This window comes from Pan paniscus, chromosome 2 (assembly GCF_029289425.2).
Source record: "Pan paniscus chromosome 2, NHGRI_mPanPan1-v2.0_pri, whole genome shotgun sequence".
Lineage (NCBI taxonomy): Eukaryota > Metazoa > Chordata > Mammalia > Primates > Hominidae > Pan > Pan paniscus.
This window is the reverse complement of record NC_085926.1, coordinates 178,826,063-178,854,025: the sequence shown is the minus strand read 5'-3', so window position 1 is coordinate 178,854,025 and position 27,963 is coordinate 178,826,063. Positions and strand designations below refer to the sequence as shown.

The following is a 27,963-nucleotide window of genomic DNA, read 5'->3' as shown; positions in this document are numbered from 1 at the left end:
ATGGCTGATCTTTCTCAGATCCTGAGTTCCATTCTCTTAACTTTTTGTACTATGGCCTTCACAATTCTGATAACCTAAGCATGTTTTCCTTGATAGTACTGAGATGTGAGTCTAGTACTTATCTCTACAGATCTAGCTTGGGGCCTTTGTCTTTACTCATTGGTGCTTCCAGATATATTTTAAAGAAGGCGGCATGATTAAACACACTTTGGGAATGAGAGGTAGGTTACAAGTTAAACTTCTGCAGAAGCCAGGTAAATCTGAGCCTTGAGGCTTCAGCTTTCTCTGTAAAAGGGAAGTATACATGACCAACTTGAAATTGTGAGGATTCTTCCACATTTGATGGCTTGGGAAACAAAAGTCCAGAGCAAATGGTCTTTTTTCTAAGGTCCCACGGCTAGTGAAACTAAAATTAGGTCCTTGGTGTCTTCTCCAATTTGCTGTTCATATTAGTCCTCATTAGAAGTTTGTGGGGAATTCCTATCTATAGCCTTCATATTAGACCTCAATATCAGAGATTTTTGTGAGTCTACTTAGCCTCTTCCCTTGCCTTTACTGGCCATCTGGGTTGACATTAGAAATGAGTCCTAAGGTGCTGTATAAAAACTGCTTTGTTGTAAGAAGTGAGCTATAATGGGTTGTCCTGGAAGTTAACTCTTTCTCCACCTTTAGTTTTAAGCAAGTTCTCCTGCCATCAAGTATTTTCCAAATGATGAGAGTACTTATGGAAACATTTAAATGGAAAACCAATGAGAACTGAGAAAAATTAGGGAACTAGCTTCTTAATATATTGCCACACTGAAAGCTGTATAAATTCAGTATATTGAATATGTATGCCCTCCCGTAAAGAAAACCTAGTATCAGAAATGTCTAAAAATAAAATTTCACGCAGGCATAATGCTTCATTTAAAGGGTTAGAGGGGTTTTAGGTTAGAATGCAGAGTTCTGTTTCAATCATGAGAAATTCTATAAGGCATCTTTCTGTTGACAGTGACCTAAAAAAAAGGTTTTGCAGTTCAGAAGCTTGCAGTAGGTTCACATTGAGTGCACAAGAGCCTCCAAACATGTTAAATCTGATGAAAATTTAGAACATGAATCAACAATGTCAAAGAACAGACTAGGCTTAAAAAAACAAAACCCTGTAAATTTTATGTAAACAAAGTAAAAAAAAAATTACAATGTAGAATGCTCTCCTAGGTTTTTGGTTATGTAAAGTATCCTGGAATGAGTAACCTTGAGTACCAGTTAACTTGAATGACCTAAGCTCTGGTTTTAGTTTTTGGACTGCTGTACAGTGTGCTGTTTATCAGCTTAGAGCCAACTACTGCCTTAGCAACAAGATATATATAGGAAGAGCTTCTATCCTGTGTCACCTATTATTCCTGACCCAATAATAGAACAGTCCAATGATACGGGATAATCTGTTATGGTTAACATTTGCTAACACCTTACAGCAGTTTCAGTTAATGAAATTTCAAATATATGTTTACATTTTTCTTTACAATCTGAAGACAGCCAAGTTAGCTGAAAAAGGAAGCCTAGAGGTTGAAATGTAAGCAACCAAGCAACAATTAAGTATAAATTGTTTATCTAGAAAAACTATTGGAAAATATTTTTAATGAAAATGGTCTCTAAAACTAGAAAATTAATATGTACATTTTACAGTTAATCCAATTAAGAGGGTACAAAGGGGTAAAAAAAACTTTCCCAAAAAAAAAGAACATCCCAATCACTGAAATACAAAGAAATTCAAGAAGCTAATAAGTGGCATACTTAATAGTGGGGCTGTAAGACTTGTGAAAAATTACTTTGTCCTTGTTTGGAATATCTTATAGATTGCATTCAGCATAGTTGAAAATGTCTGGGATGGATACATATGTAAAACAAACACCACTTAAATTCAGCATACTCCTTATGAGAATACTTGGGCATTTGGTTAGGTGTTGCTCAGGGTCTGACATGTGACTAGACTCAAATTACTACTGGAAGGGCCTTAAAGATACCAACTAGGCCAGCCCTCTCTGGTTGGATAAAATTGAAACCATAGAGAAAAAGTTAATAGAGCTAAAATAGCAGCTTCTAATTCTGTACCATTACCTAAAGCATCTTTTTGAATTATCAAAGGAAGAAATAAGCAAATGGACTGTGGGAAATCATCTTACAAAACTAGAATATAGTTTTTCCAGGGGAATTTTTGTGTACCTTACTTCAGTACTGGAAATAATATTACAGAAGATACGGATGAATCTGAAATGATATACTGATAAACTTTTTAAAAATCTGTAATTAGACTGAACCATAAGAAACTGTTAATAGTTGATCATTTTTGAGCCTTACAAAAGTGGTAATTTCCTACTGTTCAATGTAATGGACTTAAATCAGTTTTAACACCACTTGCTAAGTCTGACTTTAGCAGATTGCAGTTACTGCTTTATTGCAAAAGCTCCTGAAATAAAACCCAAATACTATCAGAGATTAACATGGGTTATGAGCAACTACAGTCCATTCAAGTACACGTTCTAATAAAGAACTAAAATTAAAAAAAAAAATAAGGGGCTAGCAAATTCACTATAGCAGACAGACATTCTTAACGAAAAAGCATAAGGGATCCAAATCGTGTAGCAAAGACAGGAAGACTGAGACAGTAAAAACATCCTTTTCTTTGAGATTTTTTGCCAAAACAGTAGATTCACAGTTCAAATCCAAGTTCCTTGAAACTTTACAGAAGAAAATCCAGGTGTAATTTTCCTTTACTGTAATTCTTAACCACCAATCATCTGTCCCTGGACATAGCCTGTTTTCCATGTTTATCTGTCCTTAGGCAACAGCCCATGAGAACACTAGTTGGTTTCAGCCTCAAAAGCGTAAATCTGTTTGCAGAGGATACAAATGGTGCTGTTTCCCAATCCAAGATTTAGTTAACATACCAACTTCTATAAGACCCTCCTTAGGTTACAAAACGCTAGACACAGCTAACAGCAGCTACAAAAATACGTGACTTAGCACAACGGCAATGGAACCCAGCATCATCTCAGGTAAGTTTCTGTGAACTCACCAGTTTGATGTGCTGCTTCTAATTCCACATTAAAATACAAGATTATTTCAAAATAAAGATTTGTGTATTCCTATTACACTTTTGCCAATTATTTCTGAAGTGTTACCAGAGACACCATTTTGCACAAGTTGTAGCCCCCTTTAAGGCTTAACAAAGGTGATGCCTAAAGCAAGAATCCTAGGCCTCCCAAAGCTTCAGGAAAAGCAGATCATTTTTGCCACCGTATAATCTCAGCTGTTACTTCATGATTCCGTTCAGGTGTCATACATGAATTCACATATATATGCTGAAACATTGTTGGAACTGCACAAGATCTTCCAGAATACCTTTTTTTCCTTCTCTTTAAAGAGGGTCTCAGTGGCCCAGAACTGAGTTCAAATGATGCTCCCACCTCAGGCTCCTGAGTAGCTAGAACCAAAGACATAAGCTACTGTGCCAGGCTCCAGAATACATCTTTTGCTTAAGTGTGTTTAGCGTATAGTGGCAAGTTCTTCCCATAGCAACATCTCACCTAACTAGGATAGCAGCCAAAAAGACGGACCCCTCTCAAATACATTTAAAAGGCTACCTGAATTAATGGCTACCCTTTGGGGAGTGGGGCTCTCTAAAAAAACAAATGCGTATTTATCACAATTCTGCACTACCTATATTTTTTAAAGGACAAGACATTGGGTTTAGTCATTTGTAAAGTAATGAACTTAGTGTGGTTATTGCTAGAATGAAGAATTGGTTCAGCTATACTCACTCTTTTAAGATTTTGTTTCTTCCATTCCCATTGAAACCATCTTTATGGAAAAGGGATGTTTAATATATCTGACTATTCTATGTGGGAGAAAATGAAAAGTCTTTTTTTTTTTTTACATTTACCAATTTGGCATTAATTAAAATTCTTCTAATACCTTATAATTTTTAACCCAATTATGTAAGAGAACTGAGACAACCTGTTTCTAGCTTTGATCGATTTAAAAAAACACATTTGTGGGTAATTTTTTTAAATATCAGGACATGAAATTACTTGATACCTTTATATATAAAGGGACAGGAGTTGGCACTACTCACACCTTACTTTAAAATTCTGTTACCAAGAACCAATCAGAAGGCCTCAGGAAAAAGCACTTAATACCAGCACATTTTAACCTTAATCAGAATAATTTGAGGGCTAGGGTTATATATACTGAACTGGCACATTTTACATTTTTAACTATACCCTGAATTATCCTTCAGAGCATATAAATTAAAATCACATTTTTATGCACATAAAAAATTAACACAAACTATGCACACAACACTTTTCATATGCCAAGTGATAACAAAGGGCTGTCATTCTTGTTCAGTGGTCCATATAATATTGTGGAACAAAGCCTTCCCCTATGTCTAACAATTACTTGACCTCACAATTAGCTGTACTAACTGTTGTACCATTGTTAAACTTCATGTCTTTATCTTCATAAAAATTAAGCTCTTGCTAAAATATATACATAAAGTTTAATAACTGATTTTTGGTCACTGATATGAGAGCCTTCAAAATAAGTTGAGAATAAAGAAGCAAATCATTGGCCTATTATTTAAAAATTGCTTGTCATCCCTTCTATCCCCCATTGTCTTCCAAAGTTGCCTTTGATTAGAATTTTGTTAGGTTTTTTTGCTAATTATCACATGTATTATGAATTACCTATGCATCTAACAGCCTAAACTTGTGTAAAGATTTCAGAGGATTCATTACAAAATGATTAAATGGCCAACTGACATTTTAATGCTATTTATGAGCAAGTATAAATGCTTTTTAAAAAGCAAAGTATACTATCCTAAGCCTATTAATAGCTCCAACTATTTTGCAACAATTGGTGTAAAAAGTAGAAAGTTAAAAAAATTCAGCAAATGGAAGATCAAAGTTTATTTACTACCTGCATACAAAAACATATTGCACATCAAACAACCGAAATAAAAAAAAAAAAAAAAAAAGGAAAAAAAAAGATACTCTACTGAAGACTAACATGTAGTTTATACAGAATAAACCTTCTGGAAATTGATCTTTTCAGTAGTTCAGGTTATGTCTGAATGGACATGACTAATTCAGCTTAGTGTTTTAACTAAAGCTATGTTTGATTTTTAAATACTGTACACTTTAATAAATAAACCAAACAAAGCCTCAAGGTAGAACAGTCACTGCCAAGTATCGCCCAGTGTCCCTGCAGATGAGAGTTTAACAAATGTATTCCAGTGGTCTGCAGATTTTCCTCTACATACAGCATTTAAAAAACACATTAAAACAGACCAGTTTCCAGACTAAACTAATGAAGAAATTACAGTTCAGTGCAAAATATTTTAGACTGCATTTCATTCTAGTTTTCCTCAGGTGAAGAAGTGGTTGCATATTAAAAATGTAACAAAAGCAGCTAATGCTTTCATAAAGAATATTACGTTAGGGATCCCACCCCACCCACCACCCCCCATCTCTGCCATATTTTGAAAACAAAATAACATTTCCTATAGCCAGCAACTTTTTTTTAATGTTACATATACTATTCTCAAGGCACATCTGATGATATATTTTATAACACAGTAGGTGTCAAAGTATGTTTAACATATGATTTCTTCAGGATCCCTCCCCTTTTTGAATTCCAAATGGAGGAACTGAAAGTGCGATGTAAAGACTGGCGATCCATATTCTATCTTTGGCAAGCTTGTACAAGCACTATTGTAAATGTAATGTAAAAGAACTGTAAACTAGGAACTTCTTCAGTTTATGAAACACCATTCAGGACTGCTGCTTCTTGAGTGTTTTCTTCTTTTAAGGTATTAATCTTTTCTTCTCCTGGAGTACGCTGTAGCTTAGAAATGTCATCGCCAGAAGCACTAGTTGGGCCGTTTATTGCCTTTTCTGAAGGACCATGCTCTTCAATCACATCTTTTGCCTGCCAAAGGGAGACAACTTTTTCAACTTCTTTATAAATGAAATCTATAGCTGAGGAGGAAAATAGCTACATAAACACTAATTAGCTAATTAAAATTTTCAGTTTTATATACCGCAATGGATCAAAGTATTAAAACATCTTTAAAATTCAAAACAAATACCAAAGTATTCCACTCTATGGGTCTTTCAACTTTGTATCTCTAGTACCCTAGCAGTGCCCAAACCACACAAAACATCTAAACTAATGAAAACTGTACCTAATTTTAAAACACTGGAAAGCTCACCATGAAAATGACATAAACAGTTAATATTAAACAAATAATCACCTACTTTACTCACCTTATTTTGAGAAATCACATTTACATATCAAATACTGTAAAGCATTTAAAAGAACTAAAATTTAAAAGGTCTATATCCATCAATGAGAAGAGGTATATAGCCTATTGCTCCTGAATTAGGCAATAGTCTCTATGCCCAGTATCTTTGGGCAGAATGAATTTTATAAATGCTATTTGAAGCTCTAACTAAAAAGTATTTCAGGCTCAAGCATGCATATCTTTAGTTACCTGGGGCCAAGAACATATTCAAGAGTCTTTAACTAAAATAGTATTGTCTATTTGTGGAAACAAGTGATCACACAGTAAAAGTAGTAAAAAATAAAGCTAAACCATACCAAAAATTAAAAAAAAAAAAAAAAAAAACCTACAGGTTAAATTCTCCTTACCATTTCTTTCTTGTTTTTAGCCAAAGTTTCCCTTGGGAGGTTTCTTTGTCTGCTCTGAGACTCAGCTCTAGAAATATAATCTGCAACTGTGACTGTTAAAGATGAGAAAAAAATTACAGGTGTTGAAAAAATATTTCTAAAGTTTATTTATGGATAAAGGGTAATTTCACTATTAAACTAGTGGTGGGTCACCCAGTGTCAAAATTTTCTTAAGCTGGGTATCACCTCCAACCAAAAACAAAGCTTTAAAAATCTACCTGGGCTTTTGGTGCTGAAGAAAATTTCAAGCTTGAGATTGAGGAAATCTAGATTAAATTCCTCCTTCCCAAGAATCCAGCTATTTGCTTCTGGTTGACCCTAATGTTGTGGAACAAAGTTGTTAGAGAAACCCACAACCAGTAAAAGGAAATACAAACGCAGTGTTCTAAGCCCAGTGTTTGCAATTATCGGGGAGTGGGGGGGAGGGGGGAATGGGGCAAATTTGGTCCAAATCGTAGTATGATCTACTTAAATTTGAAAATTTCAGATACAAAAATATTTACTCAAATGTGTGTGTGTGTGTTTTTTAAAGCACAATTAAGATATCCAAGTGTGGTTTATTCTATGGTTTTGTTTTAACGTTTCACACTAGAAACGATTCTGAGTGATTAAAATAAGAAACTACAAGCAAACTAAAGATGACAGACCACCACCCTAAAAATGTGGACATTGATCAGAGTGGGAAAAGGTCCAGAGTGTATTCAATGACACCCCTCCCACACCCCCTTTGCCAATCTTGGTAGGGACGATCTGAAATGTGTATTTGCAAAGAAGTGGCAGTAGTGGATTAGGAAAAAGACTAAACCCAACCTAACACCCTACTGTCACGTCAACCCAACTTCAACAAATGACCTATGTTCTACAGTATGTGGACTGACTCACTTTATACATCAACACTCTCTCTTCAAGAACTGAAACTTAGGGCCGGGCATGGTGGCTCACACCTGTAAACCCAGCACTTTGGGAGGCCAAGGTGGGCAGATCACCTGAGGTCAGGAGTTCGAGACCAGCCTGACCAACATGGTGAAACCCCGTCAGAATTAGCCAGGCGTGGTGACACAGCCTGTAATTCCAGCTACCTGGGAGGCTGAGGCAAGAGCATTGCTTGAACCCGGGAGGTGGAGGGTGCAATGAGCCAAGATTGTGCCACTGCACTCCAGCCTGGGCAATAATAGTGAAACTCTGTTTCAAAAAAAAAAAAAAGAATTGAAACTTAGAATTCACTGATTTTAAGAAATACCAAAAGAACCACCCTTTTTTCTTTCAAGTATTTTCTATTGCAAACTGTTTCAGAAAATCCCTGATATGTAAAAGTACAATATATACTTTAAATTATGGGAGCAAGTTAATTATGTAAAGAATGAAATCTCCAGTAAATTTTAAATTATTTATTTAAAGTCACTAGGTATGGGGAGAATTGGTCCATAAAGTATAAATTCTATGAAAACAACTAAATCATTCTGGTATAATAAAAAGCTGGATGGTATTTACAATTCACGTTTCTTAATTATGAATTAACATGCTAACACTTTCATAAGATCCAAGAACTTTCTAGAACTATTATGTAAATCTTTTAAAACCACAAAGGAACAACCTATTTCAGAACTTACATACATCATTTACTAGAAAACCACTAAAGATGTTTCAAATCTGAAACTGCCTCCTTCCTTCCAAACTGTAAGAAACAGTACGCTCATCTTGAAGCTTTTTAAATTATTTAAATTCATTGCTAATATATTTATAACTACATTAAAAAGAGTTTACAATATTGGAAAAAGGGCTATTGTCATAATCCACTTTATTATGTCTACATACATGGTAGCAAACCTATTACAAGAACAATTCTAGCCAGTGTGGGGAACAGCATAGTGAATGCACTGTTTCCAAGTTCGGCCCTCAGTGACACCTAGGAAAACATCTAATTGGAAAGCCTGCTGCTAAATTAAGTTGGTGCAAAAGTAATTGTGGTTTTTGCCATTTTGAGGTGGGTGCAAAAACTGCACCAACCTAACACATTGTTGAAACAATTCCTAGAACCTTTCATCCACTGTGTACAGAGATAGAATAATATTTTGATATAGTTATCAACTAAATTAACAAGCACTTAGCTGGGGTATCCGCTACCTAAATAAAAGGAAGCCAAAAGAAACCTCTGTTAATTCAAATAAAAACCTGTTTATAGCCAGTCCTTATAATACAAGCCCCTTAAAAGTCCAATACAGATTAATAATTAACAATATCTAGAAAAAAATACAGGCAATTTCTGTAATGACATGGACTCTAGAATTTCCTCGAATGGATCCAAGTTAATCAACTGGACACCAGTGTGTATTGTCACATTCTAAGTGTGGTAAACAATAGTCACTGCTTAATTGACACTAAGAGCAACAAGAAATTTTGAGCAGATGAGATCAAATTAAATGAGTGTTTTAAACAGAATATTGATATTAGCTTTAGAGGGAGGCTGCCTCCTAGAACTGCTACTAGGATCAAGGGTTAACAGTTTTGTGCTTGTTTTACCCACCCTATCTTTTGGGAGAAGGGGCAAGCTAGGGAATGTGAGGAGTTTTAAAAGAGGGAAGTAGTAATCCCAAAGAAGTAAAACAGGAATAGATGTAGTATGGAACAGAAATCATTGTCAAACTGTTGAAGCCTCCAAACTACTCAAGTTGCAATTAATACCATGCAGAAATTTTTGCCTCTTCTCCAACAAACCCCACTGTTACTCCTTTTATACCTGTTGACTTGGTAATAAACCACCATACATCTAGTTAATAAATGTTGTAATATATTCTGTTAAGTTCATACCGATAGCCTGAATTTTCTTGTTTACAGTAGGGCCAGAAATGTATTCACTGCTGTACCACCTTCAAAAAATGAAATAATCTCTTCATCTAAAACATTTTTTTTTGAGACAGGGTCTCACTGTCACCCAGGCTAGAGTGCAGTGGCACGATCACCCTTCACTGCGGCCTCGACCTCCCAGGCTAAAGTGATTCTCCTGCCTCAGTCTCAAGAGTAGCTGGGACTACAGGTGCGCACTACCACACCCAGCTAATTTCTGTATTTTCTCTAGACAGGATCCCAGTGCCCAAGCTGGTCTCAAACTCCTGGGCTCAAGCAATCCTGCTACCTGGCCTCCCAAAGTGCTGGGATTACAGGTATGAGCCACTGCACCCAGCCCTAAAATATATTTCCAACATTAAAGGAGGGGAGGAAAGAAGGGGAAGGAAAACAAATATTTTCTGGACACTTTCTATTTTTTGACAATATTTAATTGCTCTAAAAATTTCCAACTATCTTTAAAACATGAACTTTTAGGGATGGGAACTAATTCTCTTAACCAGTTTTCCCAAATGTCTCTACAACCACTAAATTTAAAATAGTAAAGATGCCAGAATTTACATTCTTTATTTGGGGAAAACACATGAAAGAACTGGTTTTGGAAAGAATGCAAAAATTGATTAGTTTGAAAGGGGTTTATTTCTGGTGCACACAATTGCTTCATTGTGAATATACATGTGATTCTCTGTACACAGGAAATGGAATTATGTTCAAAATAATAGACACAGCAAACAAGTTTCTTTGAAGTTACTAAAAATTAATGACTACATAAAATAAACATTCTAAAACTAAGTAAGTATTATTAATTTGAATAGTTAGTAGGTGTAAGGGAAAAGGCATCACACTACAATAAACAAACAAAAACAACATGCATTCCTCGCATTAGGTTAAAGACACCTTCAAATATTTTTCTCTTTTATACTTTTTTTTTAATTGTGGGTATTACAACTCCCACAAAAATGAGGTGCTGAATTCAGATATAGTAAGCAGGCACCATGCAAAAGCTGCCCAGTTTTGCCAATCAACCTTGATCACAATCTACAACACAGTCCCTCGGATGGCAGGCCCCATCTCAAGTGTGAAGAAACTGCCAAGTGAACAAAATGGTCTTCTCAACAGTATTTCCATGTAAACAATTAGGACACAACATTAGTTCAATTAGACAAGTTACTAACACACTGTGAAGGAAGAATGCATTTTCTTAATAGTAGTAGTCTTATTAGTTGAATAAACAATTTATGCAATGCAAATTTTGAATGTATATGCACACATGTGTACATGTAAGTATAATATATTTAGAAAGCAGACATATGACATTTTTTTCATGCTTGTGACCTGATGGTATCCACAGGTCCACTCAAGTTACCTGGCTGTCTATCTTCTGCCTGACCCCTGAAGCGACGCCTGCGGCTACGATTGCGTCGCTGGGGTTTTTTTTCGCTATCATCTGTAATTGCAAAGTTTACCATGAACTATTCTGACAAAAACAAACAAAAAAACAAAAAAACCTTCTTTCCTTCAAAGATTTAAAGGGGAAAAATAAACTTTTAATTAAACACAAAAATAAAACAACAAATGTTTACTGACAGGAAATACATTTTTGTAGCTTTCAGCATTCCAAATGGATTAAAAATGGAATTATCATCTGGAAATTCAGAGGGTTTTAACTCACAGTAAAACTCAGACTTAAACTGCCATCATTCAGGGACACAGTCTTCCTCTCTAGTACAGTTTGGTTTATACCGAAGTTAATGACATTTTAGCCCTTGAAAATTAATGCCTACTCTTGATATATGTACCTTTACCAGTGTCATTTATAATTATTTTAAAAGAGGCAAGATGAAAGCCTGATTTTAGCTTGGGGACAATAAAAGCACTAAGTACCTTGCCAGCTGAATATTTGTACTGATTTAATGGCATCGAAGGGCACTTTAACCCTCCAAGTTTCAAATAATTTGGCTATAACAAATCTGAGAACTAAACATTTAAGACAGACAAAAAGCTATCTACCTTGTTCAAAGTAAACACTAAGAAAAAGTCAATTTGTGAATTGCATATTTCTTTGAAAAAAGCTTCATATACTAACAATAGTTTACAATTTTATATATATATATATTTCTCTTCCCTAAGTGCTTACATACCTAGCCCATTTTCATTAACTGAAGCTGTATCAGATTCAGTCATTCCATCCATCAGAACAGCATCTTCATCAGTCCTTCGTCTACGAGACCGCCTACGACGGTTAGTACTGTGATGAGATTCGCTGGCATCAGTGTCTGCAGTCTGATCTGATTCTGTATTATCAAGTAAGCTGTATGGATTGCTGTCTGGATCTTTGAGCACTATATTCATGTCAGAGGCAAGAAATATTCGTTTAAGAGGACTGCAATTATGAATGTTTGATCTATATTGAACTATATCAATGATAAATAAACTTCAATCTCCCCCAATAAAAATGCACTGTCTTCAAATAAAATGTTTTCAATATTATTTACCTGGAAAATAACAAAGATAATTAAATATGATAAAACTTTAAGTGGTGATGAAAAATTAAAGCAGAAAGTAAGCAGACATCTTGGCTTCCTAACATTTCCTGTGCCTTGTTTTTAAAATATACATTAGAAAATAGTGTATTAAATGCTAATTCTGGCATTCACATTTCAAGGTAATCCTGCCCAGAGACTAGAAAAACAAAAACGAAAAGAAACAAATATTCAGCTGTTAAGAAATAATTATAAGAGCGAGCTTTCATCCCCTTAACTGAGTTCAAAATGACTGCAGCTTTGTTGTGTTGATGTTGATGGACTATTTCCCAAATAATATTCAATACCTGCATTCCACGACATAACAGAAATCCGTAACTGAACTGAAGCAATCAAGACAAGTTGAAACAAAGCAGCCAATTAAATAAGGTTGAACTTCTAACTGGTTATGAAAGGAAAATGTTGAAACGAATGCTGACTAGTACTCCATCTTTAGAAACAATATGGAAGGTGATGTGAAGGTGGAAAAGGAAAAACTGTAAGGTACAATTCATAAGAAAAATACCCATCTTACCTATGTGCATTTATTACCTCCAACAATCAAATTTATAGAAGAAATTCACCTAATTCCGATTTTTCCTAAGATTCCTTTGGTAACAGCTAGCAAGCTAAGCATCTTTGCAAAAGACACTAAGCGTATCCATTAATCATAAAACACTAGGTCAAGTACATTTATTTTGCAATTCAGTATACTGTAATTTTAAACACCTTGGTAACTGTACAAAGTGTACTAAAATATAAAAACTATTACCCTGAAAGCCTGTAAACTAAAGTCTCAAAGAGTATTACTGTGGAAAGGGAGAAAATCTAAACAAACAAAGAACAAGTTCCTAATTTTTGCCCTGATTTGTTCCAGTTTTTGTAATTTGTAAGCACAGTTGGCATCTATATTTAATGTATCTACACACACTTTCTATAATATTAAAATACTACATAAGTTTTCATGGGTATAACATTAAGGAAGGTGCGGGTTTCTTAACGTGGTATACCATAATGATATGTTAAAGTTATATCCTTAATATAGTCTATGTATCCCTGGCAATTAACTCCCTAGCCCGTTATGGTAACCAAGGATATTCTGGAAACTCCTACAACTTAATGTAAAGCATAAACAAATCTTAGAAGACAGAAGTAATCAAGTAAAACGTTTCCTACACCCTCAAATCTTTAGTCATCCAAACACTCCTCTTTACAGCACAGTTCCTCCAACAATTAAAAAACTTAGTTAATTCCACAATTTTTCCCTGTTCCCAAAGTACTACATAGTGTAGCTAAGAATGCTCTTCACTTCGTTTTCAATATTAAGTATAGAAAAGTACTGACATCTCTCTGTGCATTAGAAATCCTGGGTCTGTCTGGCAAACAAAAATACATAACCCCAAAATTCTAGGGAAAACAAAAAAATTCTAATTAAATAAGCCTCCAAAACCTGAAGAGAGAAACATCTGACCCTCATCATATCAAGAAAAGCTGCCAACTAAAGTTCTGACCAGTATATTCTAAGTAAACCTTCACTGAGAAACACTCTACGAGGGCTTTTCCTGATACTGCTATATGGTCCACTACTTTCTCTAAGACAATGAGTAGCAAGAGAAACTTCCAAAAATGGGTGGCCCTGGGAGATGAATTAACTTTTGTAAAATTAAACTGTTTACAAATAATGGATGCTGACAGAGTATAGAAAAGACTACCAGAACTGATGGAGGATTTGCCACCACGTGGTCCACCACGACCTCGACCCCCTGAAACACTTCTGCCTCTTCCTCCTGGGCGTCTCCTGCTGTCACGCTGATGTCGGCTGTCTCGATCATCTTCTCCTGCCAATGACCAATCACTCAGCTCGTCTTTACGCTCAGATTCCGTTTCAGAGGGGTTAGACAGCTCAGAATTTGTACCTTGGAAAAGAAAAGAACATAAACCACTTAGATTTCTATAAAAAGAGGCTTTTAAAATGTTCAAAATTATGTCCTACAAATTATTGTTTAAATAAGCAATACTGTTTGGCTGCTTCAAAGAAAGATCCATGAAAGTTAAAATCAATCTGAAACGTACTAAGGAATAATCAATTATTATACTATTAATATACTAGTATAGTATCTACTAGTTAATACGGATTAAAAAATAAACTGATGTGCAGAAGGCCGCTCACTTCTTCAAAACCAGCAGAAGAATCCCTCACTGCAGTCTGCTAAGATGTGCTATGTCATGTAATATAGTCAAAGGTGTGACCATCTCATCAGCAAAAGGGGATAATATCCAGGAAATACAAAGTCATGGAAGTTAAAAAAAAAACTGATGTGCAGAAATGCAGTCAACAGAAAAATTACAGAAAATATACAGAACATTAATTCCTAGGTTTTGGCACCAAAAAAAAAAAAAAACCATACAGAACATCATTTATCAATATTAGAATGTACTTAGTATGGATAGTCAAATGTTTCTGCTCATTTGGGTTTTAGTAACCTAAATTATTAGTACAATAAAAATAACTTCAATATTTGAGTAAATTAATCATATTTAGAAAACTGAATAGTTTAACTGTATAGTGTATTTCACCATAATTTCATTGATTCTAGGGTATACTTTTCACATGTTAACATCTCTGAAATCAAGATATTTCTTATAACTGATGGCATCTTTATTATAAGCTAGAAGTAATTTTTCCAGTAGGTTGTATATAAAATGATGGCATGTTTTACTAGCATCTTAAATTGCGGTTTTTGCCATTAAAAGTAACTACTTTTACTTTTTGCTTTTCTTACTTTTAATGGCAAAAACTGCAATTACTTTTGCACCAACCTAATATTTGCAATTACTAAACAGAATTTAAGGTTTCTCTGAAACAGAAGGTCTCTCACCTGACAACAGAACTGAAGCCATGACCAGTGAGACAAATATTCAGCATTGCCTTTAAAAGTTTACAGACCATTTCTAACACTGCAACTATTGTAATGGTGACCTTTCAAAAATTTATTTAAACACCACAAAGATATAATCAGAAGCCTACATTATCATTATTTAATAATTACTGTAACTAAAATGTCAGATACATATGACTCAATCACTATCATATTCATTTCCACTTGTTAGTTCTGGGATGCCACTTCTTCTTTCCCTCTTATATGACCAAATATATCTCCTTCAGGGCCTGGTTCAAATTCTAACTTCAGACCACTGCAACTAAGACAGATCTCTCCCCATTTTTTGTTATCCTAAAATCGCCCCACATCTATCACAGACTGTGCCGTGTTGTTATTTTTTCCCCCTGTGGAATTACTTCAAAATTGGTCTATGATAAAGGGTGGAACTCCATCTTATATGTCCTCAAATGCCTGGCAGAGTGTGTAACAATTTTCTCAACCAAATAATTTGCTGCATTATTTTGAAGTTCATTTGCTAAACTCTCAGATAAGAGTGATTTCATGAAATACCTTGAAGTTCCCTATATTTAAACTCTGCAATCATTTGAGGAAAAATGCAAACAAGAGCTCTTCAGACAGAAGAAGTTTTAAGTATTAAGGTGCAGGGAATAAAATGTAAAGTTTTATACATGAAGGTGCCTCACTTCCTTTCTCCTTTAACGATAACTCTAGGATGCCTACCTTTTCTCTACATGGTGTTAACAGATGTAACTAGTCAATTATAAAAACAATTAGGTAATTAGTTGGATGTGTATTTTTCAAAGAATACATCAAATTTCTATTACTTTCAATTCTTTGTTGGGATTAGAATCTCAGGGAAGGGAATTAATTTCCCCTAACATTTATTTCACCAAATGACAAAAAGTACTTTATTAACAGGATGTCATAAAAGTTGTAATGAAGGCAATTTATCTTTCCTTGAATAGTGAAAAAAAAAAAACCTTTCAGAATGTTTAAGAACTTCTGAATTTATTTACAAACCTATACCCTACCTGAAAACATTACCAAAATTCAGGGCAAATGAAGAATACTTCATTCTGAAGACTCTCTCAAAAGTTCATATTGAAGTATCCTTAGAAATCCAGTGTAGTATTTATCTAACCCCGTGTCACAGCAAGTAAAGTCTTCCTTAAATTTAACCTACATATAGTATTCAAGAGACTTAGAGGGAATGTCTAAATCATAGATTTCAGCAGGTAAAACAGATATTGAGGCCGTACCCCCCAAAATTTTAATGTATTGGCTAGTGCTCAACATTACTCATATTAAATAACTGTTAATAACACATATTAAATGTTTCTGTGATAGCAAAAAGGACTCTGCAAATGTGACTAAGGTTAAGGACCTTGAGATAGAGAGATTATCCTGGATTATCCAGGTGGATCCAAACTAATCTCACTGGGTCTTTAAAAGTAGAGAAATTTTCTAAACTACTGAAAGGGGAATCCCCGCTAGACTTTCCAGAAAGAAACGTAGCCCAGCTGACAAGATTTTAGCCTAGTGAGACCCATGTCAGCCTTCTGACCAACAGAACTATAAGATAATAAATTTCTGTGGTCAAGCCTCTAAGTTTGTGATAATTTATTACTGCAATAGAAAACAAATACTCTAATAAAATCAGGGAAACCATTTATTCCAACCTCTCAATTTTGTAAAACACAGGTTGGTGATTCAAAGTCGTTTTTTTAAACAAGCTTTAAAAGTAATGACACTAGGCCAGGCTGGTGGCTCACGCCTATAATCCCAGCACTTTGGGAGGCGAGGTGGACAGATCACCTGAGGTCTGGAGTTTGAGACCAGCCTGACCAACATGGAGAAACCCTGTCTCTACTAAAAATACAAAATTAGTCAGGCATGGTGGTGCATGCCTGTAATCCCAGCTACTCAGGAGGCTGAGGCAGGAGAATCACTTGAACCCAGGAGGGAGAGGTTGCGGTGAGCCGAGATTGTGCCACTGCACTCCAGCCTGGGCAACAAGAGCGAAACTCCATCTCAAAAAAAAAAAAAAAAAAAGTAACAAAACATAATGACATTGTGTTTTTAACCAATTTTAAAATCATATTTTCCCCTCAAACTTCTAAAATCACCTTATGAAGATGGTTTATATCATTTTTCAATGGTTGGTTGTGCTAAGCTTAACAGCTAAAAATAATCACGTTTTATCGACTCCAAGAGGCCATCAATTTTAAGACATTATTTTATGTGCCATTAAAAAAGAAAATGCTGCTAAAGTTGTAAGATGTCCAATTTAACACACATACCAACTTCAGAGATGTTATACTGGGAAATGTTTCTTATAGTTCCTGTTAAACTGATAAAACTACAGTACTCATTATATATATATATATATATATATATATATATATATATATATATATAAATAAATCAACTACAAGTCCCTCTGATATAATGTATACATGAATGTCTACAACCAAATTCAAATGGTTTTTCTTGCTTTTCCAAGCCCACTCAGGTTCGGTAACTATTTCAAGAAATAAAATGTTATCAATTCCACTAAGATTCAGAGCTAAGAGTGCCATCTACTGAACAATTTGCACAGCTTTCTTGAATCCAGATGTTTCTCTACCTCTCACATAATTATCTACTCTCAACAAAAGCATTTTGCCAGAGTAAGCTCTCATCAATAAGCCGACTTCCCACAAAAGCTAATAAAATTATTCAATGAATTCATCATATGCATCATCCAATAAGCCAAGTCTGATTATCTATGCTAATAATGTATGGTTCAAAAAATCAATGAGAATATATTTAATTTCTATGTGATTACTGGTTAACTGTCTTTTGCATTAAACATTTTCAGAAATATAATAATAGTCTGCAATTTTCATCCCTTTATATGCTGAACACTTCTTTATTAGAATTTTGCTGTTTAGGTTTCAATACTGCATTAAATAACATATATATAAGAAAATGAGAACATAAAGATATGATATTAAAGGGCAGGGACACAAACTTACAACTCTACAACAAATTGAAGATAGTTCAGGTTTAATATAACTTTGTCAGCATTAGATGATCCTCCAATTAAAGCATGAAATTTGCATTTATTTCTATTTTCCTTAAATGCCTTACATTTTGGGAAAGGTTTTATATTTCCTCAAAAGGGAGTAAGTATAGGAGTGAAGAAAAGAAAAGGAAAAGAGAAAATAAAGAAAAGGGGTGAAGGAAAAAAACAAATCAGGTCACTGCTAAGATCCAAGTCCAAATGTAGAAAAATGGAACAACTCCAAAGCTGAAGAAGAATAAGGGAGAATTTAGGATTAGAGAATTGTTGACTATCACCACTCCACTGTCCCCCTTCCTATCTGGGTTAGACCCAATCCTCACAGTGAAATACATTTTAGAAAATGTTCATTTATAAAGTGTTAAATTAGATTCTGGCTTTCAGAGCCTTCATTTTAGTGAAATGTTGTTAAATAAAATAATTCCAGATGTGAGATGTTAATATATTCAAATACGCCAAATGAGTAAATAAAATATTTTTTAAAAGCTAGTAAAAAGACTTGCTATATGCAATCTTAGAGTGATTCGCACACTTTTCATTTTTTACTTAAAGAGGGTAGACAAAAGATGATTCCTAGAAGTATCACCACCACCATTACTAGGTATTTACTGGGAAATGTATAAAACTGTACTAGCGAAGTATTTGAAAAACAAGTTACATATGTATTCTTTGTAAATATAATAAACATGACAATGAACTACCAACTTAAAAACATGCTTTGCTTCATTACATAACTGCTTGGAAATTTTATATATTTTACTGTCATTTTAATGTATACTATCACTACTACTAAGACGTGTACTAAACCTTCAGAACTACCTTCTACCCTCAAAGCCAAGACAGAGTAATGAACTAATTATAAGAAAATGTGTTAGAGCACCTAAACTATAACTACTATTATTACTATTACCAAAAAAAAAAAAAAAAAAAATTTTTTTTTTACCATAACCGGAGGTGTAATTAGGTCCCCGACGACCTCTGCCTCTTCCGCTATAAGACCTAGAACCTTGTACAGAAGAGACGGTACTTTCATCAGTGGCATATCCTTTCTCTTTTTCAGGCCCTCTGGTGGAAGAAGGTCTGAAACCCATACCAATCTGTCGCAGCTGTTCATCAATCTGTAGGCGTTCCATTCTTAGCTGTTCTACTTCCTACAATCAAAACAAAAAAGAGTAAGTCTTCTTATATATAACTTTTTGTTTTCCTAAAGCCTAAAGCTAAAGCTGTACTCCCTATCAAAGCTGTGACCTTAGGCAATTAGATGGTAAAGAGCATTGTGTTCCTAGTCAACAGAACTGATGAGGTCATTTGCTGTTTCTGTTCAACATTTACTGAATGGTCTAGAGTGTGCCAAACATGCTGCTATAGGCATACAATATAAAAGAAGACATGGACTCTCCCCAATCAAGGGGATGTTTAACAGACAGCTTTAAAATAAGTTATTTATTAAATAGCTAACAATTATACAATATTACCAGATTTTGCCCTCAAGGAGTTAGAATTGCTGAATGAGATACACGTAGCATCTATGAAAGGTACTATTAACAAGCTACTTTCCTATCAAAGCAGTGACACGAGTTGTGACCTAGAAGGAGTGCTAGACTTCGTCATTCAGAAATTGAGGTCATTACAGGATGCAAAGGTTAGATGTCTAGAGAAAGCTCTTGGTTAAAAGATGAGTACTGAAAGATAAAGCACTGGCTTCAAAATGCCAGCTTTAATTGCAACTTTTCATATAAAGATGAATTTCAAAAGAAAAGAAATGACATTATCGGAGTGATCTCAAAATAGTAACAGCAACAATGATACGACAGACTGGGAGGAAAACATACTAGAGGCAGAGAACAGGTGAGGATATTATTATACTTTAAAAAGAAACACAGCAGGAATAAAAGGGAAAGAGTAGAAAATAAAATTAAAATGTTTAATAATTTATGGGTCATATTTTTCTAAAAACCCTTGCTCTTTATGTATCAACTCAAATAGACTATTTTGTTAACAATGGTTACAAATTATCGAGTAATGTCAGTGGAGATGATGCAGATGATTTGCATAATGCCAAAGTTACCAAGGAAGCCCAATGTCACTCCTGGTTCTGTACCCTATTTGTATGTAAAGTACAAAAGGAAAAACAAAATGGCTCCAGTATGAACATGCAGATACATAAGTGATCTGAGAGTCAAATTGCATGAAGACAAAGGAATCATTTCTTAAGAAAGAAAGAAATATAAAAGCTCAGAAAGAAGAGAAATTATGCACACAAGGCCAATCATTTTATGATGACAAAGGACTTTTTAAATTCTCATGTAGAACAATGGCAAATCTGAAGCTGAATTAACAAAAAGTATTTAAAGATTTGAAGTTTACTTCAAATATAAAATGTTTAATGTGAGGACATTTTAAATTTGTAGCAAATGTACAACATTTATGTAGTAAATGCAGCAACAACATCAGAACATAGTATGAACCATATACAAACCTTTAGATAGGCAATATGATACTCTAGAAGAACCTGCACATTTCCAATGCTTTCTTTAGTGCCAACAAATACAAATGGAACCATACCCTGTTTAAAAAAAAAAAAAAAAAAAAAGTATTCAGTGTTTAATATTTTAACAAAGTTCTAGCCTAAAAGTGAAATGAAACTGACAGGCAGGCACACACACACACACTTTTTTTTTTTTTTTTTTTTTGAGATGACGTCTTGCTCTGTTGCCCAGGCTACAGTGCAGTGTTACAATCACAGCTCACTGCAGCATCAAACTCCTGGGCTCAAGTGATTCTCCTGTCTCAACCTCCAGAGTAGCTGGGACTATAGATGCGTGTCACCACAACCAGCTATTACTTTTTATTTTTTGTAGAGACAGGGTCTTGCTCTGTTGCCCAACTCCTTGCCTCAAGCAATCCTCCTGCCTTGGCTTCCCAAAGCGCTGGGATTATTGACTTCGTAAAGAGGTTACAGGCGTGAGCCACCGTACCCAGCACCAATATATAATTAGGAAAACTCTTCTGAAACACGCAGCAATTTACATGTACTAAACTTCAAGATTTAAGAAGGAAAAAAATGCTAAAATCCATGTAAGTTGAAATACTCAGATTTTCAATAACTTGTCATATTTGCACCCCAATTTACTGTTGTAAATTGTCTTCTGTGTGCTAAACACTTTAAAAATAATTTTTAAAAATCAGTTTATATCAAGTTTTCTGATTTATAATTAACTTAATTTTCCAAGTATATAAATCAACTTTTAAAGTTAAAATGATTTTCTGGCAGGTCATGGTGACTCACACCTGTAATCCTAGCACTTTGGGAGGCTGAGGCAGGTGGATCACTTGAGTTCATGAGTTCGAGACCAGCCTGGGCAGCATGGAGAAAGCCCATCTCTACAAAATATACAAAAATTAGCTGGCAGGGTAGCACATGCCTGTAGTCCCAGCTACTTGGGAGGCTGAGGTAGGAAGATAGCTTGAGCCTGGGAGGCAGAGATTGCAGTGAGCCAAGACTGTGCCACTGCCCTCCAGCCTGGACAAGAGAGCAAGCATCTGTCTCCAAAAACAAAAATAAACAATTTTCCTTCAAACTGTCTATAAACTTACAGACTAGATAGATACATCACCGTAGTAGGTATAGCTTTAAAGCATAATAAAGCACATTAGCCCAGTTATCCCTACAGTATGTGCTCAGGTAACAAAATCTTGAGTGTCTGTGTACTACAAGAGGTACTTCCTGACCACTAAAAGAAATATCACCTCCAGAGCATAAATATTTACACAATGTAAAATTAAAGGAATTATTAAGATACGTAGAGGTATTCAAGTAAATCAAAGTATTAGGCCAGACTTGGTTTACTTTGCTGAACTTCTGAATAAGATTTTTTAAAAGTGGCAGAAAAGAGAAATAAGATGGCACACTGTGAATTTTTCTTCTTTAAAGAAACATACTTCCAGCTTCTTAATGGCTGAGAAAAATGAGAGTAAAGCTTAACTCCCCCAATCAGTTTCCATGTCTCCCATTTTCTTCATTTTACAGAATGGTTTCTAACAGTTAAACAGAATGGTTTAGGGATTTTTTGTTCTAAATATGAAACTAAGCGTGGTTTAAGACATTTTAGTTCTATATATGACTCAATTATTTTCAAAGTAATTTTTAAGAGTAATGATTTTTAGATATGGTTCATTTAAAACTTAGGCAACAGGGCAAGTGCTAGGGATATAGCACAGCTATTACAGAGGTTCACAGTGGCTTTGAAGAAGTCATTTCAACTATGAAAGCATGAAACAAGGGAAACTCCTTATTTAAGATTAGGGAGTGAGGAAGTCTTAACACTGTCCTCAGGAGTTCACAAGCAGATAAAAGGGCATTCAAAGTGAATAAAAAGGGGGGTGGGAGGGCAAGGACCTAAAAAAATCTTAAGCACATAGCCTGTTTTCAGGTCTGTATTATGCATTTCATGTATTTGATTTAATACTCATTTAAAAATTGACTAAGAAATAGTATTACCAGTTTTACAGTTAACAAAGTAACTTGCTGAAGTCATAAAATTAGCAACCGAGCCAGCCAATTTCATCTAGTTACCTAATTCCAAATAACATCTATTTGTTAACTGCCAGAATCTTCTGCTAATGTATAAGAATAGTTTCTGTTCTAAGGATAATCAAAATCTCAGGAAAAAAAAAAACACTAAACATTCTCATAAAAAAACTCATTGTACAGCATTAATGATATGACCAAAAAACAGGAATTTTAAGGAGACAAAACATCATCAACATGTGGGAAGAAACACGACAAAAAATTTTAGAAAGCTAGGATCAGAATTAACGAATTAACAGCAACGCAATGGGATTTCAATTAAGAAATGGTCAATACTTTCAGATTCTATAGCAACGTAAAAGCGTAAGGGGATTTCAATTAAGAAATGGTCAAGGCCGGGCACGGTGGCTCACGCCCGTAATCCCAGCACTTTGGGAGGTGGAGGCAGGTGGATCACAAGGTCAAGAGATCGAGACCATCCTGGCCAACATGGTGAAACCCCATCTCTACTAAAAATGCAAAAATTAGCTGGGTGTGATGGCGCACACCTGTAGTCCCAGCTACTCAGGAAGCTGAGGCAGGAGACTCGCTTGAATGAGGGAGGCAGAGGTTGCAGTGAGCCGAGATCGTGCCACTGCACTCCACCCTGGTGACAGAGTAAGACTCTGTCTCCAGGAAAAAAAAAAAAAAAAAAAAGTCAATACTTTCAGATTCTATAGCAATGTAAAAGTGTAAGGGGATTTCAATCAAGAAGTGGTCAATACTTTCAGATTCTATAAAATAGTTAAGGAGAGTACAATCAAGAATTCCTTTGTCAGCACAGTTCACAATGGCAAAGATATGGAACCAACCTCAGTGCCCATCAACCAATGGTGGATACAAAAAAAAATGTGGTATATATATACCATGGAATATTACTCAGCCATAAAAAGGAACAAAATAATGTCTTTTGCAGCAACTTGGATGGAGGCCATTATTCTAAATGAAGTAATTCAGGAATGGAAAACCAAATATCATATGTTCTCACTTGTAAGTGGGAGCTTAGCTATGAAGACGCAAAGGCAAAAGAATGCTATAATGGACTTTGGGGACTCAGTGGGGAGGAAGGTTGGGAGGGGGGTGAGAGATAAAAGACTACATATTGGATACAGTGTACAGTGCTCAGGTGACAGGTGCACTAAAATCTCAGAAATCACCACTGAAGCAGCTTAACCATGTAACCAAAAACCACCTATACCCCAAAAACTATTGAAAAAAAAATTCCTTTGGGAGTATCAAGTTCTACAGCTTTACACTCTACGTATGAAAAATAACTGTTAAGATTATCAAATAGAAATCTTTATGTCAAGAACTGGCTTTTTTTACTGAAGTACTAATCAAAACAACTAAGAACAAGGCCCACATAGTAGAAAATGACTTGTTTTCTAAGTGTATGAAATAATATTATAAAAACATAATTTTAAAAAGAAGACAGAAAAACCCTCTGTATCAGATAAAACAGACAAAATGTTTACAACTATTAAGTTGGCCAAAAAAAGGACATTTTAAAGAGGGAGATTACATTTTAAATACTTACGTCTTCTCTGGGTAATTTATTTTCATTGTCCCCTTCAATTCTCACTCGAACCACACCAGATTTGTCCACTATTTCTTGAATAACTTTGCCATTTTTTCCAATTACTTTTCCTTTAGTAAGAGAAAACAAATATAATGGTAAGCTAAAACTCAATTCTGCTATTCTTTCAGTGTCAGCCCCAATTATTTGTAACTTGCTACTAAATTATAACCATCAAGTGAAGCTCCCATCTTTTTACTTTCAATTAACTCGCCCTACAGACTACCAAGAAATTTCACCCTTGGTCTGAAACTTACTTCTCTTTCAGCACACCTAAGGTTACTAACTGGGACTGACAACAGTGTTCACATGTAAGGAATTCTCAAAATCTAGACTTTTAAAATATGCTTATATCATTTTCATATTTTTAAAATATCCAACCCATTTCAAAACCTTGGATGTATACATAAAGGCAAAGAGAAAAACTATTTTGACATTAATCATTAGCACTTTATTAATTCACATAAGTAACAAATTCATCAATCTTGCTTTTATTTTCAAGTTTCTATGGGTCCAAGAGATTTCTATGACTTGAAGATAACTTTAGAATGAATATTTACATGTATTATATTTTACATCAAGAAGTTTTTCAAGTACTCCACAGCTATATAAAAAATGACATAAAGCATGTACATGATACGCTGTCTTGCTAGGTATAAAATATTGTAAAATTACATAAAATTCAAGTATTTAACTTTTCTACACTTAACTCGTAAGTCTGTCAAACAGCAGTTATTGAGTATATTAATAAATAAAGGGGTCAAAAGGCTCTCTTTCCCTAAAGGACTATCTAAAGATTAGCACATACTCACATAAATAACAAAGCAACACTGAGTTGTGTACCTATTAACAAGTACTATTAAGTAACCTTCACCATATGGAACCGATGTATCCCTTAGTGAACAGCGACAGCGTATTTGTTATCAAGTCCACATCCTCAGTTAATTTAAGTATATCACTTTTCACAAAAACTTAAACCTTGGTTGAAAGAGTTAAAATGGAAGATTTTCCTGTTGCATGCCTGAACAGTTTCTATTAAAGAATGAATAAGAACGACAACAGTAGACTGGTCAATACAATAAAAGGACTATAATGGGTTTTTCTCTCTTGTATTCCTACTCTCAAGCCTCCTTCCCCATTAATAAGCCTAAATTTAAAAGCAGCAGCAATTGAACATGTTAAAAAAAAAAAAGTAGGGCAGGGAATTCACATGACGTGTATCTTCTCTGAGCAGCCCTAGCAGCAGCACATAAAAGCAACCTTCATTGTTAACACAGTGAAGCTCAAGCAGCAACTCCATCCTTGACCCTGCTAAAAGTAAGCAAATGTCTTTCGAAAAACAAAGATTAGGTTGACATACCATATTCCTCCCCCAGAACCTTTGCCACTTCCTTCTTGTGAACTATACCAGTTTTGAGTGATCATCCATCACCCTTCTGGGGTCCTTGGCAGGAACCTACCTGCAAGTTTTATTTAGTCCCACCACAGACCGTCAATATTTTAAATGATCATTTCCATAGTTTAAATTCCAGACCATATTGACAAACTGAAGTAGACCTGTAGTATAAATTGAGCACTGAATATAAATGCTGAAGGGACAGAGAGAAGTGATTAAGGAAGGCTTCTGGAGGTGAAAGGTTTTGAACCATTTTCAAATCAACGTTCAGATATTTTTCCCTTTGATTTGGGAGGGGTGGGAATGGTCATCTTAGAACTCTCAGAACCCGAATGTGTAAGGAAATCCTCTCTGGAACTTACCCAAGTGTTCTCATTCCCTTTTAATCCTCAGTTCTCTTTTTCTTTCATTTGGACTAAGAATGTACTATTATTCAAAAGCCTGCTTCATCCATAAAACATTATGGAGGGAAACACTGTATTTTTACACATGACAACCAATAGAAATTCTTGTACTACTCCTGAGTATTTCACCAGTGTGTAATAGTCACTGCTAATGTGTATTTCCTAAAGAGCACACAACCCACATCACCAAAGCCAACGTAGACAGGATACAGGAAAAGAGACAACAGGTACTCACTTCAGTGAATAAAGAGAACAAAGAACTACAAATATACCCAATTTTCTTATTTTTGAAATATCAGAAACTTTTACTCACAACACCTACCACAACTCTCTAAGACCAAGGCTATCTTTTATAATTGACAGACTTGGATTGAAAAGAAACCTGGTTCCCTTTCACAAACCCACTGCCAAATCATTTTTACAAGTGAGGAAACCTTAGTTAAGTCAAAATTACATCTGTAGAGCAGCTACCACAATGTTAGTACTGACAGATGTCAATAATTAACGATTTCTTTAAAAGGGCAGCATTTTCAAAAGCAGCTTATCAAAGGTGATTTCATTTGATACTGATAAACATTTGATAACGTGCACCCTACCTATATTTTGTATAATTATAATTATACAAAATTCTTCAAGTTTATATTGAATTTTAACATCTCATCTTTCTAGCAGTTCAGTCTACAGTGAAAAATGGTATACCAAGAACTAATAAAGTAGAGCTTACACAATTGGCAGTAATGTCATACCTATCCAAATGTTTGAGCAGAATTGAAAGGCTTTTTACACCCGGGCGCGGTGGATCACGCCTGTAATCCCAGCACCTTGGGAGGCCGAGGTGGGCGGATCACAAGATCAGGAGCAGGAGTTCAAGACCAGCCTGGCCAATATGGTGAAACCACATCTCTACTAAAAATACAAAAATTAGCCAGGCGTGGTGGCAGGCGCCTGTAGTCCCAGCTACTTGGGAGGCTGAGGCAGTAGAATCACTTGAACCCAGGAGGCAGAGGTTGCAGTGAGCCGAGATTGCATCGCTGCAACTGCACTCCAGCCTGAGTGACAAAGCAAGACTCCATCTCCAAAAAAAAAAAAAAAATTTATTTTTACATAAATACTAACAGTTAAATTCCGAGAAACAAATTCCTGTGTTTTAAACTACTTTTCCTGAATATACTACTTACTAATGACCAAAAAAAAAAAATCTTTTTAGAATGGAAGTGTTTATTTTTCTATTAACGTTTGTTTTATACAATTTAACAAATAGAATGTCCGTAGCTAAACATCATTTCCTAAAGGCAGAATAGGCCGCATTATATAAATGGAACCCAAGAAGCTGAAAGTATTTCCTTAGCGTCAAAAAAAAAATGAGAGATAACAGGGAACAAAAACTCGTCCCCCTCCTAGTAAAACTACACTACATTATCTTGATGCTTCTTTTTATATTAAATGTTTAGGTAAGTCAATTTTTAGTATAGTCACTGCATACTTAACACATAACCAAAGCCTTCCCAATTGCCTCAAATAGCAAAAAGACAGCACAGATGTAGGGCATATTAATAACAGAGCTATAAATTAACTCATTCCAAGCTATAATGCTCATTTAACCATAGCTTCAAATGCAAATTCTTGTCACTTGACTATAATCCATGGGTACAACAGTTTCAATAATGGTGTCAAATAATAAACAGTGAAACCTCCCCTCATATTATCATCCTTCTCTCCTGCCCACAACTTCTTACCTTACTATTCTATGCCTTGCAACAACCTACTATTCAGGACCTACTGTGTAGAGGTTTATTACCCTATTGTTAGTTCACTGTTATTTTTCTTCTGCACTAAACAAAACAAATATCACCAATACCTTCTCAAAAAGTACTATCATAATTTTGATGAATATATATCAGTCATAAAAAGAGAGTAAAGGAGTGAGAATAATAGGGAAGATCCCAAGGGAT

The 27,963-nt window shown here is 35.0% G+C and overlaps 1 protein-coding gene across 6 annotated transcripts in view; it reads right to left on the bottom strand.

Annotated features, from left to right (window-relative positions):
- Positions 1-5,543: 5,543 nt before the first annotated feature.
- FXR1 (FMR1 autosomal homolog 1) overlaps positions 5,544-27,963 on the bottom strand; it is a 65,277-nt gene continuing 42,857 nt past the window's right edge. Inside the window, exons 10-18 of one of the 6 annotated variants that reach the window (XM_008957352.5) lie at positions 24,173-24,282; positions 20,545-20,631; positions 19,159-19,216; positions 19,009-19,071; positions 13,811-14,014; positions 11,718-11,918; positions 10,943-11,023; positions 6,694-6,785; positions 5,544-5,970 (exon numbers count right to left, since the gene is read on the bottom strand). In XM_008957352.5, coding sequence (XP_008955600.1) covers positions 5,800-5,970; positions 6,694-6,785; positions 10,943-11,023; positions 11,718-11,918; positions 13,811-14,014; positions 19,009-19,071; positions 19,159-19,216; positions 20,545-20,631; positions 24,173-24,282 — 1,067 coding nt within the window. In that variant the 3' untranslated portion in view covers positions 5,544-5,799. Of the gene's footprint in view, positions 5,971-6,693; positions 6,786-10,942; positions 11,024-11,717; positions 11,919-13,810; positions 14,015-19,008; positions 19,217-20,544; positions 20,632-24,172; positions 24,283-27,963 lie in introns of all 6 variants that reach the window. The other 5 variants (XM_003831978.7, XM_008957350.4, XM_063602613.1 and 2 more) reach the window with 5 other exon arrangements.